At 33.6% G+C, this 16058-nt stretch overlaps 1 protein-coding gene across 11 annotated transcripts in view; it reads right to left on the bottom strand.

Moving 5' to 3' along the window:
- Positions 1-16058, bottom strand: part of LOC136125949 (sodium channel protein type 2 subunit alpha) — an 89804-nt gene that overhangs the window by 25665 nt on the left and 48081 nt on the right. For all 11 annotated transcript variants that reach the window (XM_065880958.1, XM_065880961.1, XM_065880965.1 and 8 more), the window contains exons 16-17: positions 12257-12736; positions 2439-2559 (exon numbers count right to left, since the gene is read on the bottom strand). In XM_065880958.1, coding sequence (XP_065737030.1) covers positions 2439-2559; positions 12257-12736 — 601 coding nt within the window. The remainder of the gene's footprint in view (positions 1-2438; positions 2560-12256; positions 12737-16058) is intronic.

Raw genomic sequence — 16058 nt, 5'->3', positions numbered from 1 at the left:
AAAGTGAAAGCAAGGGTAATGCTAGTGATAGTGGTCAGGAATCAAAAGATACTGCTGAGTTGACAGGACCTGGCAGCACACAGTATATTGGGGAGCTGGGGTGTGAGAGAGGAGTCATGACATAGAGCTTTAACCATGACAGAGAGCTCTCCTTCAATGAATAGAAAAATGGAAACCTCATTTTGAAGGAGCTTAATATTTTAATGCATAAATATTTAACAGATGATACTTTATAACGTCAGCCAGATCATATCCTGTTTCATGAAAATTTAATGAAGTCCCCTTAAATGTTATTAGTTTCTCAAGAAAGAAAGAAATAGCATTGTATTTCTTGTTTCTTTGAGGCAAGATCTTTCTCACATTTCTGACTCCCAAAGGATTAAGAAGAATTACATGCCCTGAAAATATTTGTTGTAATGAATTAAATGGAACTGGATTTAAGGGTTTTTTTTCCCCCTAAAGAGGATATGGGATGAAAAAACACTGTTTAACATAAAAAGACCAACATCAGTGGGAAGGATAAATGCCAAATTTGGGATATTGATTCACTTCTGAGACAAAAGCAAGGGAATGGGATACTGAAAGGGAACAAAAGGGGCCAAATCTGTACCTGTTTTATTCTTAAATAAAAAGTCTGAAGCAAATATTACAAAAATATTCAAATTGTTAAAGTTGGTTGGTGGGTGTCTATGTATTATTTTTGTTTTCTATAATGTTATGTTGGTGACATTTCATACTTAAATGCTTTTTTTCAACTTCACAAAAGACAAATGCTGATATTACCATAAATATTATTATGCATATATTGTGACCCTAAAAATAAGCTAATGGTCTGGAAGGAGTAATAACTAATGCTACAGAAATTATTTTTGTGATATACCACTTAAATGTTTCATAAAGTCATAATTTTTTTCATAATCAACGTCACTGAAATGTGTGCAGAATTTTGGAGGAAATAGTGAAGAAAAGTGGCTTCCCTCATAACTTATGCTGAACAAATAGCTCTTTCTCTGAAATAATTTAAAAATTGACAATTAATATATAAATATTTGTTTTCTCCAATGCATTTAAGTCCAAAAGCAATAGGTGTATGTAACATAATCATCTGCAAAAGCCTTGAATCTATTGACCTCAATTTTGATTTCCAACATTTGTATAATCACATATTTTTAAAGTTAGCTTAAGTCTAAATTAAAACTGCTTTAACGTTCTTAAATAAAATGAAAATGAATGAAACACTTTTAGAATCAGTTGTAATTAAATAGCATTACTACAGTCATTATTATTAAAATAAACTTTTGCTTAAGCAATTATTTTTGAATCTGGGTCTAAGACATAGTATGAATTGTTAAATAGCTGTTAACTAAAAAAATGAGTTAAGAATGAAGTGATTCCTAGGGCTTTAGAGAAAAAGTTCTGTACCTACAATAGTGATTTATATAAGAAATATAAGGAATTTCATACTCTGTAATATTGCACTAATTTTTTACGCCTCTTTGTATGTAGCGCATTCCCACATTGAATCTGGATTGGCGACTCTGCTTTGGTGAACAGGACAGGAGCAAACCTGATGTAAGTGGAGGATTAAGTGCTTGGCATTTAGGCTTCCTCTCCTGCTCCTTTGCTTTCGCTATGAGAACAAGCCTGGGCCAGTGTGTGGATGGAGCTGAGTCAGGCAGCAGTCTCATCTAAGACCTCAGCCGTATGACTAATCTTAACCAAGATCAGCAAAACCACCTAGCCAGCCATGGGCTTGTGAGCAAAAATATGTTTTTTTGTTATATGATAAGAAGTTCTGGGTGGTTTGATACACAACATTATTGTTCAAGAGATAACTGATGCATACTTCAGATAACATAATTTTAGTTTTCTTCACAAAATCCTCTTAGTATTACTCAAATGGCATGGAGCCCTGTATTATATGACTCAGTATATTTTGGCATTTCATTATCTACAATCTAGTATCATTCAGAGCTAATACAAAATATTTGACCTTGACAGATACAGGTAATTGTTATTCATGGACAGTTTGAAATATACATTAATCAATTCATACCCATTATGACCTGACAAAACGGTAAACAATAAATTACTTCTTTGATTTAAAATTGTTTTCTTTTTTATTTTAAAGCTAAAGAGAGAGATGTATGATTTGGCTTTCTCTCCTATCAAAGATTCTAGAAGGCCACCAAAAAACCCAGATAGTTAACAGCATTTCTTAAAGTTGAACAGGATTCACAAAAATAGAATATCTGATTACATAAATTAAATCTTACCTTTTCAAAAATCATCTGTGTTTTGATATAGAAAAAGCAACAAACAGACAAGTAAAGGAAGAGTTGTTGGATAGATATGGATGATTAGAGCAAGCCCGGGAGGGAGAGAATAGATGGCTAGATCAGAGAAGTCTAATGAGCGTACACACATTGTTTCCTCACCTTCCGTAAAACAGGCTTCAGGTTCCAGAGATTCTTCAGGTTCAACCTCAGGTTGTTCTCCCTCAGCGGGAGCTCCTATGTCAACAGTGCTGCCTTCAGATGAACTAGTTGCATTTAGCTTCTGAAAATCAATTCCACAGAAAAGCTTTTAAAATATTTTCTTTAATCTACAATATAAAAATTTCAAAGGCGTGCCCTTAAGTCTTCTGTATTCATTTCCTTGATCTGTAATTTAAGAATATCTTAAACATAATGCCAGTCTGCTTTAGTAGAGGTGGGGGTCACAAGATTAGATACAGCACCACAAAATTTTTTTCTTTAAAAACACGGTGCTAACAACTTAAATATTTTTTGATTAAGCTCCTGCATAGAGAGAGATTCTGAAATAAAATCATGCAGAGATCTTACGTAAGCTGCCAGAGTAGTATTGTGGTCTGTGATCTTGCTTTTGTAAATGAGTTTGCAAATGGTCTAGTTTGTTTTATTCTAAAATTGTGACCCAACCAACAAAAGCTGTATGAGTGTATTTTCATGTCAAATGCAGAAAAGATTTGATCAGATGCACATAAACAGCAACAATCTAAATTTACCCACTTTTCATTGACATGAAAACATATACCACTTGTTGTTATTAAATATATTCTATAGTTTTCTAATTCTGAAAAGAGCAGCACATTGTTAGCTTTATAGCAAGAGCTGATATTTTGCATTCTCTTTGGCCAATGCACTCCTGTGTTTCATTGTGCATTTGGAAACTACTTGTTACTCTGGCACTCTTACCTCTCCGGTTAATAAAGGCAGAAATGAATCTTTGGTTGTTGTTTTGTTTTCCTTTAGGTTAAATCAAATACCACCGAAAGAAAAATATAATAGAAAGAAGTTGTTTTAAATCTTGAAATACAACAAACTTTAGCCAAGTCAGGTCGTTCATGGGATCAGTATAAATGAAGGGATCCAGTCTTTAACCTGGTCTTAAAATGCTGCAGGAATGACACAGGGCCAGGTATGAGTGCCACATGGAATCAGAGTAGTTTGGGCCACAGCATTCTCGGACCTGTTACAATGTTATTACCATTAGTGCATAACATTAGGAAATGGCTGAGCTGATAGGAGCTGCTTTATAAAGGGGATGAGGTAAGCATATGATAAAATGCACATTGAAATATGTTGAACCCACTCTAAAATAGATGTTGTAGTCAGTACTGGAAACATTATATTTGGGCTAAGGATTGTATGGATTTCCAGAGGAAGCTGGTTCCTTTATTTCCTGAAAATAATTTTCTTTATATAAAATATTTCCTTGGCATAGTGGTGCTGATAAAGTAAAAATATTTATATAAGCTATAGATAAGATTGAAAATGCTTTTGTGTGTGTAATTTAACAATACCAATGATAGAAGCATAAATATATATGTATCCTCAATTAGAACTCGTTCAGGATTATTTTTAAATCTAACCAAACTACTTAAATCAAGGATTATATATTATAAGGTGCCTGAAGTTTGTTGATTTCTTTTTCTACTCACCAAGTATATCACAATACTAGACAGATACTCAATTATAATATCTTTACTGTTAAAATTTGAATATATTTTGTTTTAAATGAAATATATGACTTTTTCTAATTTCCTGTCCTTCATGTTTTGATTAGACTCTGATAAGTGTAGCTGTGTTTATAAACATGTAATTGACTAAGAAATGGCTAAATTAACCTATCAGTCCCATCCATCTGATTCACATAAAGCTGTTACACATTAGGGACCTGAAAATACTGATCTTATCATTTACTGGATATTGAAACATGACATAGGTAATCAGAATAAGTGAAGCTTGGTCATATATAATCTAACTACAAACAGCCCACAATAACAAATGGAAAACATTCCTTTTAGGAAAAAGGATAACACTGCAATTACAGATTGGGGGATGATCTGGGGGTAAATGAGAATCCATATTCAGGGTGCTCCACATTGGCAAATGACTGCATCAGAGCCTGCATCAGTGCTGGCTATATTACACGTCAGGTACTCAACAATTTTTAAAAAATGAATGAATGAATGAACTTCTTCATAAAAGAATGAAGGCTAGTCCTTGCAGGGATTGGGAGAAGTCACCAGACAACACATTCCAGGGAATCTTGGTTCAAAAGTTTCCAGAGGATCTCTGTAACATCAACTACAATGCCTTTCATTTACTGCAGTGCCTTAGTACTGACATAGAATTAATAGATATCTTTTTAATTGAAGCCAAACATTTATATATTTAAAGGTCAAATCATTACTTTTTCAAAAGTACAACATAAAAGTATTCTGCTTTTCTAGAAGATGTATCTCACCAGACAATCTTTCGAAGCAAAGATCATGCTTTTGCCGCCTCTGCACATCCCTAGGACCCATCACAATGTTTGTGTTTAATAGATGTTTATTGGGTAAATGAATGAATGACCAACGCATGCACTATTTTATTCTACCACTAACTACTTCTAACACCTCCTATCTAATACTTACTTTTACATTCAAGGGAATACATGTAATATTCTCATGTAAGTACAGAGAAACACAAATCCTTCAAGATTCTAAATTGTGTAGGTAATGACCAACAACCCTTAGAATCTGGAGTGCTGTCTAAACATCAGGCTTCCAATTAACCAGACCTATGATGAAACTACGAAGTAAACTGTACTTTAACTCTGGAGTCAGGAAAACTAAGACTGACTCATTTTGACAATGTTTTTCCTGTTTCTACTCTATGTACATGGATCTACAATCCCAGCAAAGAATGGAACCTCTCTAAGGAAAGGCAGTATCTCATCCTCCTCCACCTTTTCCCTGATGTGGAACAGCACAGGATCTACCTGTCACATTTATTACTTGAATAACTTTATTTGGTTTACAAATAAAAAAAAAAATCTAGGGTACACATTAATCCTCAACACCAACCAACCCAGTGTCTAGTTAAAGAAGGAAATGTGGCTTTAATCATCTTGTCAAAAGTCATACTGAGTCAGTAGCTGGACTCTAGGTCTTCTGTATCCCACTTTGCTAGGATTCCCTAGAGAATTTATTTGATGATCCATAAGTTAAGCCAATCTTTATCAATTTAAAACATTTAGTAGATGTGATATGTAATTAAACATCATAGGTTCAAGATAGTGTTGGGATACTGTTGATTCCCATGTTTCATGACCATGAACTTAGTATTGGTTTCTTATATTCATATCTTTATATGTATTAATGTAGAGTGAAGCTAAACATATGTTGGGATATTTTATAAACAGAAGTTTACTTTAAACAATAAGCCTGAGATATAGGCAAGAAATTCTGATATATAAAATCTTTCTTGATAACATCAGTTCAATGACTTCCTTAAAATCACATAAGAGGCAAATATCATAATATCATAAAATATGTTGACGAAAACAGTTAAAATGTTTAAAGAGCCAATAAAAACCAAATGAATCAAATTAAGAATATAAAACTCTTCAGCTTCAGATAAGGTCATAATTATGATTAATTTTAACTACAGTGCAAATTCACCAATTAGAATTATCAAATACACATCATTTTATGGAATTATTAGTACTCATATACTTAAAAGAAGAATTTTCAAATAAAGATTATTTGTAAATTCTCCAATCTAGGCACCATTCACTGTAAAATGCCACATGAGTAAGAGACCAATATATTAACTACTTAGAAATAGAACCAGTTTTTTATTTTCAAGTTCTATTCTTCCCTTTGGTAAAATTTAGATGTTTAGGTTCCTTTTTTATTATTTGTGCTTATTTGCTGGAAGACAAGTGGACTGAATGATGTTGTTAGAACAGCCCTTCCTTACTCAACCTTTAAGAAAATATGGATGTTCCCTCAATGTCAGGATAGTCAAGAGATCAAACAGGAATAACAAACTGTTATTTGCTATGCCTGGCATTGACAATCATTTATTTTCAGATGAAAATATTAGCTGAACTTTTTTTTTTAGTGAAAACTTCATGTTACAGGGCTCTTACTATTGAAAATCTGCTGGATTCCTCTAAGTGCTGGGGAATTATAATCATAGGAGTTAAACAGGGCAGAATCATATTTTGCTTAATGATGTAATAAATAAATTTCAAGACACACAGTATTTCACTTCACGTTTTTAAACATTATACTTCTAACTTTTACTTTGCAAACTATTGTTAAACATCTACATGCCAAACTCATAGTCCTTCTTTCAGAAAGTAAAAGTATTTTTGAAAATAATTAATCACAACAGAAAAAGGGAGGGAAAACATCACTTCTTGTTAAGTTTTTCAAAGGCACACTTTTTTTTCTTATTATGAAGTTAAGATATATTTTTGAGAAAACGTAATTAGTAAATATTGTATATATTTTGGGGAAAATGTATATTCTAAACTTAGTCAATAAAAGAAATTGGAATTTTTTTAGAAAAGAGATAATTCAAATATAGATTAAATCAAATATTCCATATCTAACTATTTTGGTCATCACAAATGGCAATCTTTTGTTCCACATGGATCCTAATCTGTACTTAAAGAACTCTAGGTCATTTTACATGAAAAATCTTAACATCGAAACAATGAAAGTGATGGTTATGCTTACTTTGGGATAGGCCTAAGGCCAAAGTGATACATTAATACTAGAAAGGAACTGCTCTTCTTAATAAGGAAGAAGGCAAAATCAAAACTATCATTATCATCATACTATATTATCAGATAATCATTTTTGTCTCTATAATAGATACATTATAAAATTCTATGATCCATAAATAGCAGGGTCTTAAATATGTCTTGGGATGGCAAAAGTAACCCTTACGTCATGCTGACTTACCCCTCAGCATATTAACAGTGCCCCAAAGACACGTTTGGTCAATTTTGTTCTTACATTAAGGATATTTAGAGCTTTTTTTATCCTTTAATCACTCTCCCACTGGAAAACTTTCCCTTGAAGACTACACATTCTCCAGTATAAAATTATAGATGGGTTTCTATTGAAACCACTCTACCACTGCTTACCCAAACCATCTCTACACATCCTTCTCTCCCTTCCTACCCCTTGTGTTGGAATTCAGTATACTACTCTTTTAGGGAGCAGACAACGTTTTCTGGCCAGAGACATATTCAAGGAAGTTGGAAAGTGTAATAATGTGAGGGTGAGAATAAATGAAGTCATCTGCATCAGTTCTATTTAGTTTGTGTTCCACCACACTTACTCCAGCTAAATCTCTTAAATACCGGTAGACGATATTCCTGATTGTCACTTTCCCTCATACACCTCTCTACACAGGAACTTGGAAAATGATACTCAGAGAATAAGAAAACTAACTTACCTCTTTCTAAGAAACTAGGAAAAACAAGCCATTATCCTAAGGAGTCAAATCTCACACTTTTCTGAAGAATTAACATATAATAGGAAAAAATAATTCTCTCTAGTCCCTGTGTATATGTTTTTAGTATGTATCTGTGTTTAGTTGTGAGCATTTTTTACCTTGGGTCTCACTTTATATGATCAATGATATTGGTTTCATTCCTCCAATATAAGGCATTATCTTTCATGAATGTAGAGTGCCAGTGACTGAATATTTTGTTCTAAGATATAAAAGAATGTTCCCAAAATGGCATGATTATTGCTCCTTCCAAAGAGGCAAATATGCTTATGTTAGGGTTGTTTTACGATTTTAATGGTAGAAGGAGAGGAAACTGCATCTAAGTGACAAAACATTTTAATTAACATTTCTTGAAAATAACTAAGTTGGGTTGAGCAATTTGATTAACATATTTTAGCACAAAACTGTGATTTCAACATCAGGAAATGAAAGGTCCTCCAAATGGAGCCCATAGAAAGGTGTTACATTCACTGTCTTAGTTGCGTGACTAGGAAGTCCCTTCATTTAATAAACACGAAAGGAGCAAAAGCTCACACTGATTCTCTTCCTATATGAATTTGCAGTGCATGATATATTTAAATAATATTCTTCAAGAGAAAGTTTCCCAGCAGGTCTGGATGAAATAAAAGAGAGGCAAAAACACCAAGTACAGAGGAGCAACACGATGAAGAAAGTGGATTCCAGATCTCTTTTCAGAATGAATATACCACCTATAACACTTATTTCCTTCCTTCCTTCCTTCCTTGCTTCCTTCCTTTCTTTTGGTGTATAAAATGTATTTCCTTTTTCTTTCATTCTCAAGAGTTTTAGGGGTAAATATCAACAGATTCTCCAAGGGAATTGTATTCTAAATACAAAGAACTTTTGGTAAAGTGCTAAATAGAGAGATGGCATTTTCTCTGAAATGAAGCAGATAAAAATTGTACCCATGCTGGTAGCAGCCAAAACATAACATTCCAATTCATTTACATTCTAATCACATTAAAACATCCTTTAGGAAGTTTGCACATGAATAAGGGATTGCTTTAATTTGCAGATTACCCTTCAGAAAAATTTAATATGACACTGAACAAAAAAATACCAACAAAGTACACTCATTGGGGCTTTATTTATTTAAGAAAAGGGCAGGGGAGAGAAAGCTTTCTGCAAGAGTTTTTCAAAGAGTATCTTATATTTCTCCTTTTAGACCCTTAGCACATTCAAAACTCTGTAATGTTAAATGGTAACTAAATAATTCATAAAGGCATGCACTTTTACTTTTCACTGAATGTAATTTCTATAAAAATCTATGTAAGAAAATTAGCAGCTAACTCATTTTTTAAAAAAAGTTAGGGTTGCCAGACTTGCCTGACCATGCTTTATGACTCAGCGTAAGAGCAGCTGTGCATGTTTTTATTTTACTGCCAATGGATGGGCAAGGAATGTAGCTGAGTAACATGCAGGCCAGTCAAAATTCATTTAGAAACTAATTATATTTATATATGTACAACTTGCTTAGGTAACCTGGATAAAAGTGGTGGCACGAGCCTCTGGCTGGTTAAAAAACACCAGAGCTGCATTCTTGATGGCTCCAGCTTGATTTTACCCCTGTGAGAAGTAAGAACGGTAAGCAGTGAAGGTCACCATATTGCACTAGTAAATTTCACTTTGAAAAATAATCATTGCGGCTTCAACATTATTAAAACTCTATAAGAAAAATCAATCATTCAAAATCACAAAGTATGAAAGGAATTACATTATATATAGTCAAAATAACATGAGTTAAAACATATAATTAAGATATGAATTTAAAATAATATACTCTAGAGAATCTACAGAAAGCTGTCAAAGAATCACACAAATTTGGCAAAGATAAAATAGAAGAGGATTTAGTTCAAACACCTAAACAACCTCTGGGTCCACTTGGTTAGTCTGCCCTATAAAAAGGAATTCATTAGGCATTCCAAAAATTAAAAGGTGCTCCATTTTTTTCCTTTAATTTTTCAAATCATTTAGCAAAGAATGTCAATTAGCCTTATTCCATTTATTAATACTCCACATGTGATATTTAACAGCACAATCCAAACCTACCAGTTAAGAAAATGACCAGACAAAACTAACTTGAAGGCAGAGCACTAAAAAGATATCTGAGGTGGGAATATTTGCAATTCTTGAATAATTATGTCAGTTCTCTTTTGTTTTCTAGTGTAGAGTTACAAGGTAAAATACCAAAAAATTAAAACATGCACATAGTCCCTTCCTAGACTATTGCTCTAATCCTTTATTTGTCTATGAGCTTATATTTAGGAAGTCTGATATAAAGCCATAATTAAAAATTTCACCAAATAATAAATTTTAGCACACAAGTAACAATCACTATGATGGGAAAGTATTGAAAGGACTCTACAGCTAAAGCAATAAAATAATTCTGTCTACTTTCAACTGGCAGATCAGTTCTCTGCCTCCAATTCCAAAGTACTGACTTCACATATATTACTTTGGAGTACCTAACTCAAACAGAAAACAGATGAAAAAGCTCAATGGTAACAAGAGAAACTGGGAAGAGTTTGGATTTTTCCTTCTATAAGCCCCACCTTAACTAGATAATTCTCTAATGTCAAACACAATGGTTTGAGATGAGGCAAAATACATGCTCCTTTGGAGAAGTCTGAGGCTTTAAAATTTCTGAAAATTAGGAAGACTGGATGATGAGTTAACCATACCTCAAAAGATCCTCAGCCGGAAGTTTAAATTGACTGATGGCTTCAACATTTGATTCTCCATAATTCATTCTTAGTTAATACATTTTTTACTAGCTAAAAATAAAAATTGACTTCCGTACTGTAAGGGAGATATTTGCTATTAGGTATAATGTCAAAATAATGAGAGGGGAATATATATTAAAATTTAATGACCAAATTCTATCTTCCAAATGTTAATTTTAGTTTCTAGTAATATACATGCCAGAAGTTAGTCCCCACCCTTTCAGCATAGCCCAATCAAATATGCTTATTATCCAACATTTTATTAACTAGATCTTAAGATATTAGTCAGTTTTAAAATAATGATCTTATTAGTGAACAGTTGAGTTCAACTAATTACAGCAATTATTTGTCCCAGGCTATAAGGTTTTAAAATTTTCCCCTTTAATCTCATCTGTTATTTTGTGAAACTAGTAGCTATGGCCTTGTTACCTATATGCTAATTTTAGTACCTATATTTAAACTTTCTCTGAATTTCACATTTAACACCTACTTCTATGTAATCACTGAATTAGCAATACTACCTATCTTACAAACAAGAACAAATGGAAATAGCGTCTTCTTCAGTAATCTTATAGAATAAATATAGTAATACTGATTGAAATATCTAAGGTTCCTTTCTTAGAAATATATTTTTGCTCATAATTTTATTAACTGATCCCTAATTTTTGTGACTTTGTTGCACTACTTAAACTGTACCCTTCAGCATCTCAAACTCCCCCAAATCATCTTTCTTAGGATGAGAATAATAATAGAGGTATTTTTGTTCCCTGCCAATCACTTCAAATGACAAAAAAAGAATGAATCTTTTTTTTTCGTTGTTATTTTTATTTGTTTATGCAAGCTTTAATTGTTGGGAATTCTGTCTTCATTTTTGTGTAGTTAAACATCAAGGTTTTAATTCCTTCTCTTTATTCCCAACTCTGTGCTTATTAACCTATAAACAAACCAGGAACATATCCTGGTATTTATACTCTTCTAGTAAATCAAAGAATTCTTTAAACTACCAAGACTCTTAACTGTAGTTGGTAAATTTAGAATTTTACATTCTATAATGTATCAAGGCTTTTTGTTTGTTTAGAGAGCATGTACTGGGTTCAGTAGGGTTAAAAACATTTTCAACCTGATTCTTCATCACTACCTTCACTTCCTTTAAAAAATTATTTACTTCAGGAAACATGAAACTATATGTAAATATCAAGTCAATATCCCAATCATACTTCCATTAATAAATATGCCTGTGAAAACTAAATAAGATCACAGTTTATAAATTATTCCATAAGAGCCAAGAATGTAGCAAAATGAGAATTGGAACTGCCCTCTCACCAAGTATTGTTCTAGTACATACAAAAAAACCACCATTGTGGGAGAATTATAAGGAAGAAAGTGTATAAACTGAGGCAGTGTTCACAAATCAAAAATTATTTAAAATCCGCAAAAATTCATATTAATCTGAATATTCATATTATCAATAATTCAAAATGGTGAATATTTGAAAAAATGAGTCAACATATCATTTGTCTAGTTATATATTAAGGTACTGTCAATTTATCTATCACCAATTTTGCCATAGAAATTGTGTCAATAGATATTTCCTATTTTCTTACAGAAAGAAAATATAATTTTTAAAAGTCTGATAGTTTAAAGCATACATAACACCAAAGTATCTTCTGACGTAGAAATTCCTACCTCTTTGCTTTCCTCCATATCTGACTCGCTGCTGAATTCTTCAGTATTTAAATTTTCAAAGTCAGATTCTCCGACAGCAATTGGTACAGTCACAGTGAGGCTGGGGTTGTTTATAAAGGACATGTAATCACTTTCATCCACAACATATTTTTCTACACTGCTGCCTATGCCACTGGTAGTTCCATTTCCATCTTTGAGATAATTGAGGTCTTTGCCTATTTCTATGGTGGTATGGTTGGAAATACAGCTGTCTTTTTTGTTATTTAGATCTTCGAGAGGTTTAATTTCATCTAAAGCTTTCTGCTTTCTAACAAAGGCTTTCTGAATAAATTCACGTATTTTTCTTTTAACATAATCAATTCCTTTCTGCATCCTTCCCACAGCAATCTGGAGATTATTCATTTCATTATCATCATCAGTGGCGGCAAGATTGTCAGAACTGAATGAACTCAAGAGTAAGGCCAGGAAGAGGTTCAGAACCTAAAACACAATAGGAAAATTGGTGATCAAAACATTCTGTTGTTTCTATTGCTCCAAACTACAAATTTTCCAAAACTGTTCTTACACCTCACTTTTTGCTGATAGGTATTCTTTCTAGTTTATGGTAAACTATCCTGGAAAAAAAAAAAAAGGTGAATGAAATAAATACCTGGCCAATATAAAACAATACTATTAACACTAATTCCTTTTTAGTCATTGCAAAATTACTGAAACCACTGTTGCGTAAAACTTCTATATTAAGTTCAATTCCAAATTTAAAATTTTAGCTATCTAGATATCTATACAGTGAAAAAGAAAAAAACCTTTTATTGGGATGTTAAGTATTTTCCCCATGTAACTTGGGTTTTCCAGGACACGGATAATTTATTATAGTTTTATTCCTGAAGCCAAAGATGATTCCAATATATTTAAATATGATTTTATTTTTATGTGTTTGTACCAATTTTTGCACTTTGGATAACTTGTCTATTTAAAAAATATACATATCTACTGCTAGATCAAAGTTCCCAGTTTTTGGTTCAGAAAATAATGGCCACTAGATTTATACAGTGGTTGGAAATACTATAAAGAAATGGTTAGAGACCACTAATTAGTCTATAACTTGGGTCTCCAAAAATAGGACCCACTGATATGAGTAAGTGAAAAGATTAGTGACCATAAACCCACTGTGTACACTCAAAAAGAGGTAATTTACTAAGGAACAGAGTACTCCCATAGGCACAAGACCAAGTAATATAATTTTTTTCAGAATTTGATTGATAATGTTCATGAGTCCCTGACTATTCAAGCATACAGAACAAAAAAGGATATGGCCCTGAAGGGATCCAAAGACAAAAAGTAAATAGTACAGAAGAGGAATCCTAGAAAAAATTTTAAGTAAAACTCCAATGAAAAGGATGCTGCATTCTCGCTATATTCCTATCTTTCCAAATAAGCTAATGAGGCTCAGAGTTCCTTTGTCTAACCGGTACGAGTTAGTCTAACCAATTGTGGTAAGAAAGGTAAAAACCTATAAGACCCAACAAGGACTGCACATAATTCTGTGAGTCTACATTGACATCTTTCAATTGCTATACCACATCTGCTAGTATTCATACTAAGACCTGCTCCTTCACATCAGAAATTTACCAGTAAAGTTATATTTTATTGTGATTTGCCTTGAATTTACTTTTTGGATGAAAAAACAGATGCAAGAGAAAAAAATTAAAGGCTACATTTGGGTTTTATCCATTATAAAACAATTTTGGTACCATAATTTTTTTCTAGATTTGATTTCCTAAGGTTTATTAATGAACTTTTTCTTGACAAATATCAACCTTCCCAGAGTGAGATCCAACTTACAGTTCCTCTTCAAAGCATTGGAACAGGTATCTACTTGTGTCATTTACTGTTATATCTATATGGCCTGCTCCCCTTTCTCATTAGAATTATAATGTTGGGTAAGAATCCAGTTTCTGTCAATTTTCCCAGTGCTAAGCTTACAAGATTGTTGTAAGGATTCAATTAGAAAATCCATGTGGCTCTCACAAAGCTACTGGCACATGTAAACCCTTGAGAAAGTTTAGCTGTTATTATCACTGTTATTAATACTACGATACAACCTACTCTCTGTTATACTATCTTTCAATTTATCTTTTTTCTTGGAAATGTTTGTGTGAGCAAGCTAATCTCTTTCTAGGGCTCCTTTGTTACCACAGGGGATTGATCTGCATAACAACTGGCCAAGGTGTTGGTTGTGATCAAAGGCAATTTAAGGGAATACAGTTCAACTAACTTACTCAGGGACTGAAACCTGGAAATCTGTCTCACACGTGGTCATGGGCAGACCTGATAGCTCATTGAGTGAAAATGACTCACACGTCCCCCAGTCTCTTGGAATAATAATTTCCATTTGGGGTTCAGGATTGAAATATATTGCACGTATCAATACTGTCTCCATCCTGATTCTATTTTTTTTTTTTTTTTGGCCGCACCACGGGCACGCAGGATCTTAGTTCCCAACCAGGGATCGTGCCCCCTGCAGTGGAAATGTGGAGTCCTAACTACTGGACCGCCAGGGAAGTCCCTCCATCCTGATTCCTAATTGGTGAGAAGAACCCAAAACTTTCACATCCCTCCTGTGTGCTGATGCTCCACCTTCTCTTAGACACAGACGAGACTGCGGTGGCTACTTCTAGAAGTGGTAATCTTCAAAAAATTGTATTTTCCTTCTGCAGCACTTGCCTTGAACCTATAAAAGGATTTCTGGCCATAGTGTTAGTAAACCAAGAATAATAGCCTGGGGAAAAGCAGTCTGTGGCCAAACCTCTGTCTTGTCTGTGGACTAGGCAGTGGTTACTCACACTTCTCGTGGTGGAGCACCATACAGAAGTTTACATGTGTTAACAGGAAGTTATGTCAGCTTGTCTTTGGGGGACATTATCCTTTCTGGTGAGGATGAGAAGGAAGGATTGTAGGACGCACTGCATCAGTTTCAGTCAGTCTTATTTAAGCAAATGTGATATGAACACATTTCCTTAATAGTGGTAAACATGACAGATACTATTACTACCTAGTTACTCCAGAAAAAATATCCAAGATATCACAAAAGGAGGACTATTTTTTAACTTATAGTAAAAAAAAAAAAAAGGGAGATTCTTTAATTTTTTAAAAAATGTACAGAACTTAGGGCTTCCCTGGTGGCACAGTGGTTGAGAATCCACCTGCCAATGCAGGGAACATGGGTTTGAGCCCTGGTCTGGGAAGATCCCACATGCCGCGGAGCAACTAAGCCCATGCGCCACAACTACTAAGCCTGCGCTCTAGAGCTTGCAAGCCACAACTACTGAGCCCACGTGCCACAATTACTGAAGCCCGTGTGCCTAGAGCCCGTGCTCCGTAACAAGAGAAGCCATCACAATGAGAAGCCCGTGCACTGCAACGAAGAGTAGCCCCGGCTCGCCGCAACTAGAGAAAGCCCGCGCACAGCAACAAAGACCCAATGCACCCAAAAATAAAAAAAAATTTTTTTAATGTACAGAATTTAAATTTATGCCAATAGATGGAAATTATTATTTTATAGGCTATATCTTTTTATGCATATACAGCCATCCAAATTAATATTAAATGTCATCCATAGGCATGGATACTTCGTGAAATTCTCTTTCAACTTGAATCCTCCATACAGTTAGAGACATGTGTCTTATTTCAGTAAACTAATAGATGACATGTGATATGTTGAGTTTCCTTCTCTTTAAGTTCACTCTGTGTTTTCTGGCTACATGAATTCTACCAAAATCCCACTTGCTCATTGTCACTTTCC

This window comes from Phocoena phocoena, chromosome 7 (assembly GCF_963924675.1).
Source record: "Phocoena phocoena chromosome 7, mPhoPho1.1, whole genome shotgun sequence".
Classification (NCBI taxonomy): Eukaryota; Metazoa; Chordata; class Mammalia; order Artiodactyla; family Phocoenidae; genus Phocoena; species Phocoena phocoena.
The sequence above is the reverse complement of the archived record's forward strand: the minus strand, read 5'-3'. Positions and strand labels throughout refer to the sequence as shown.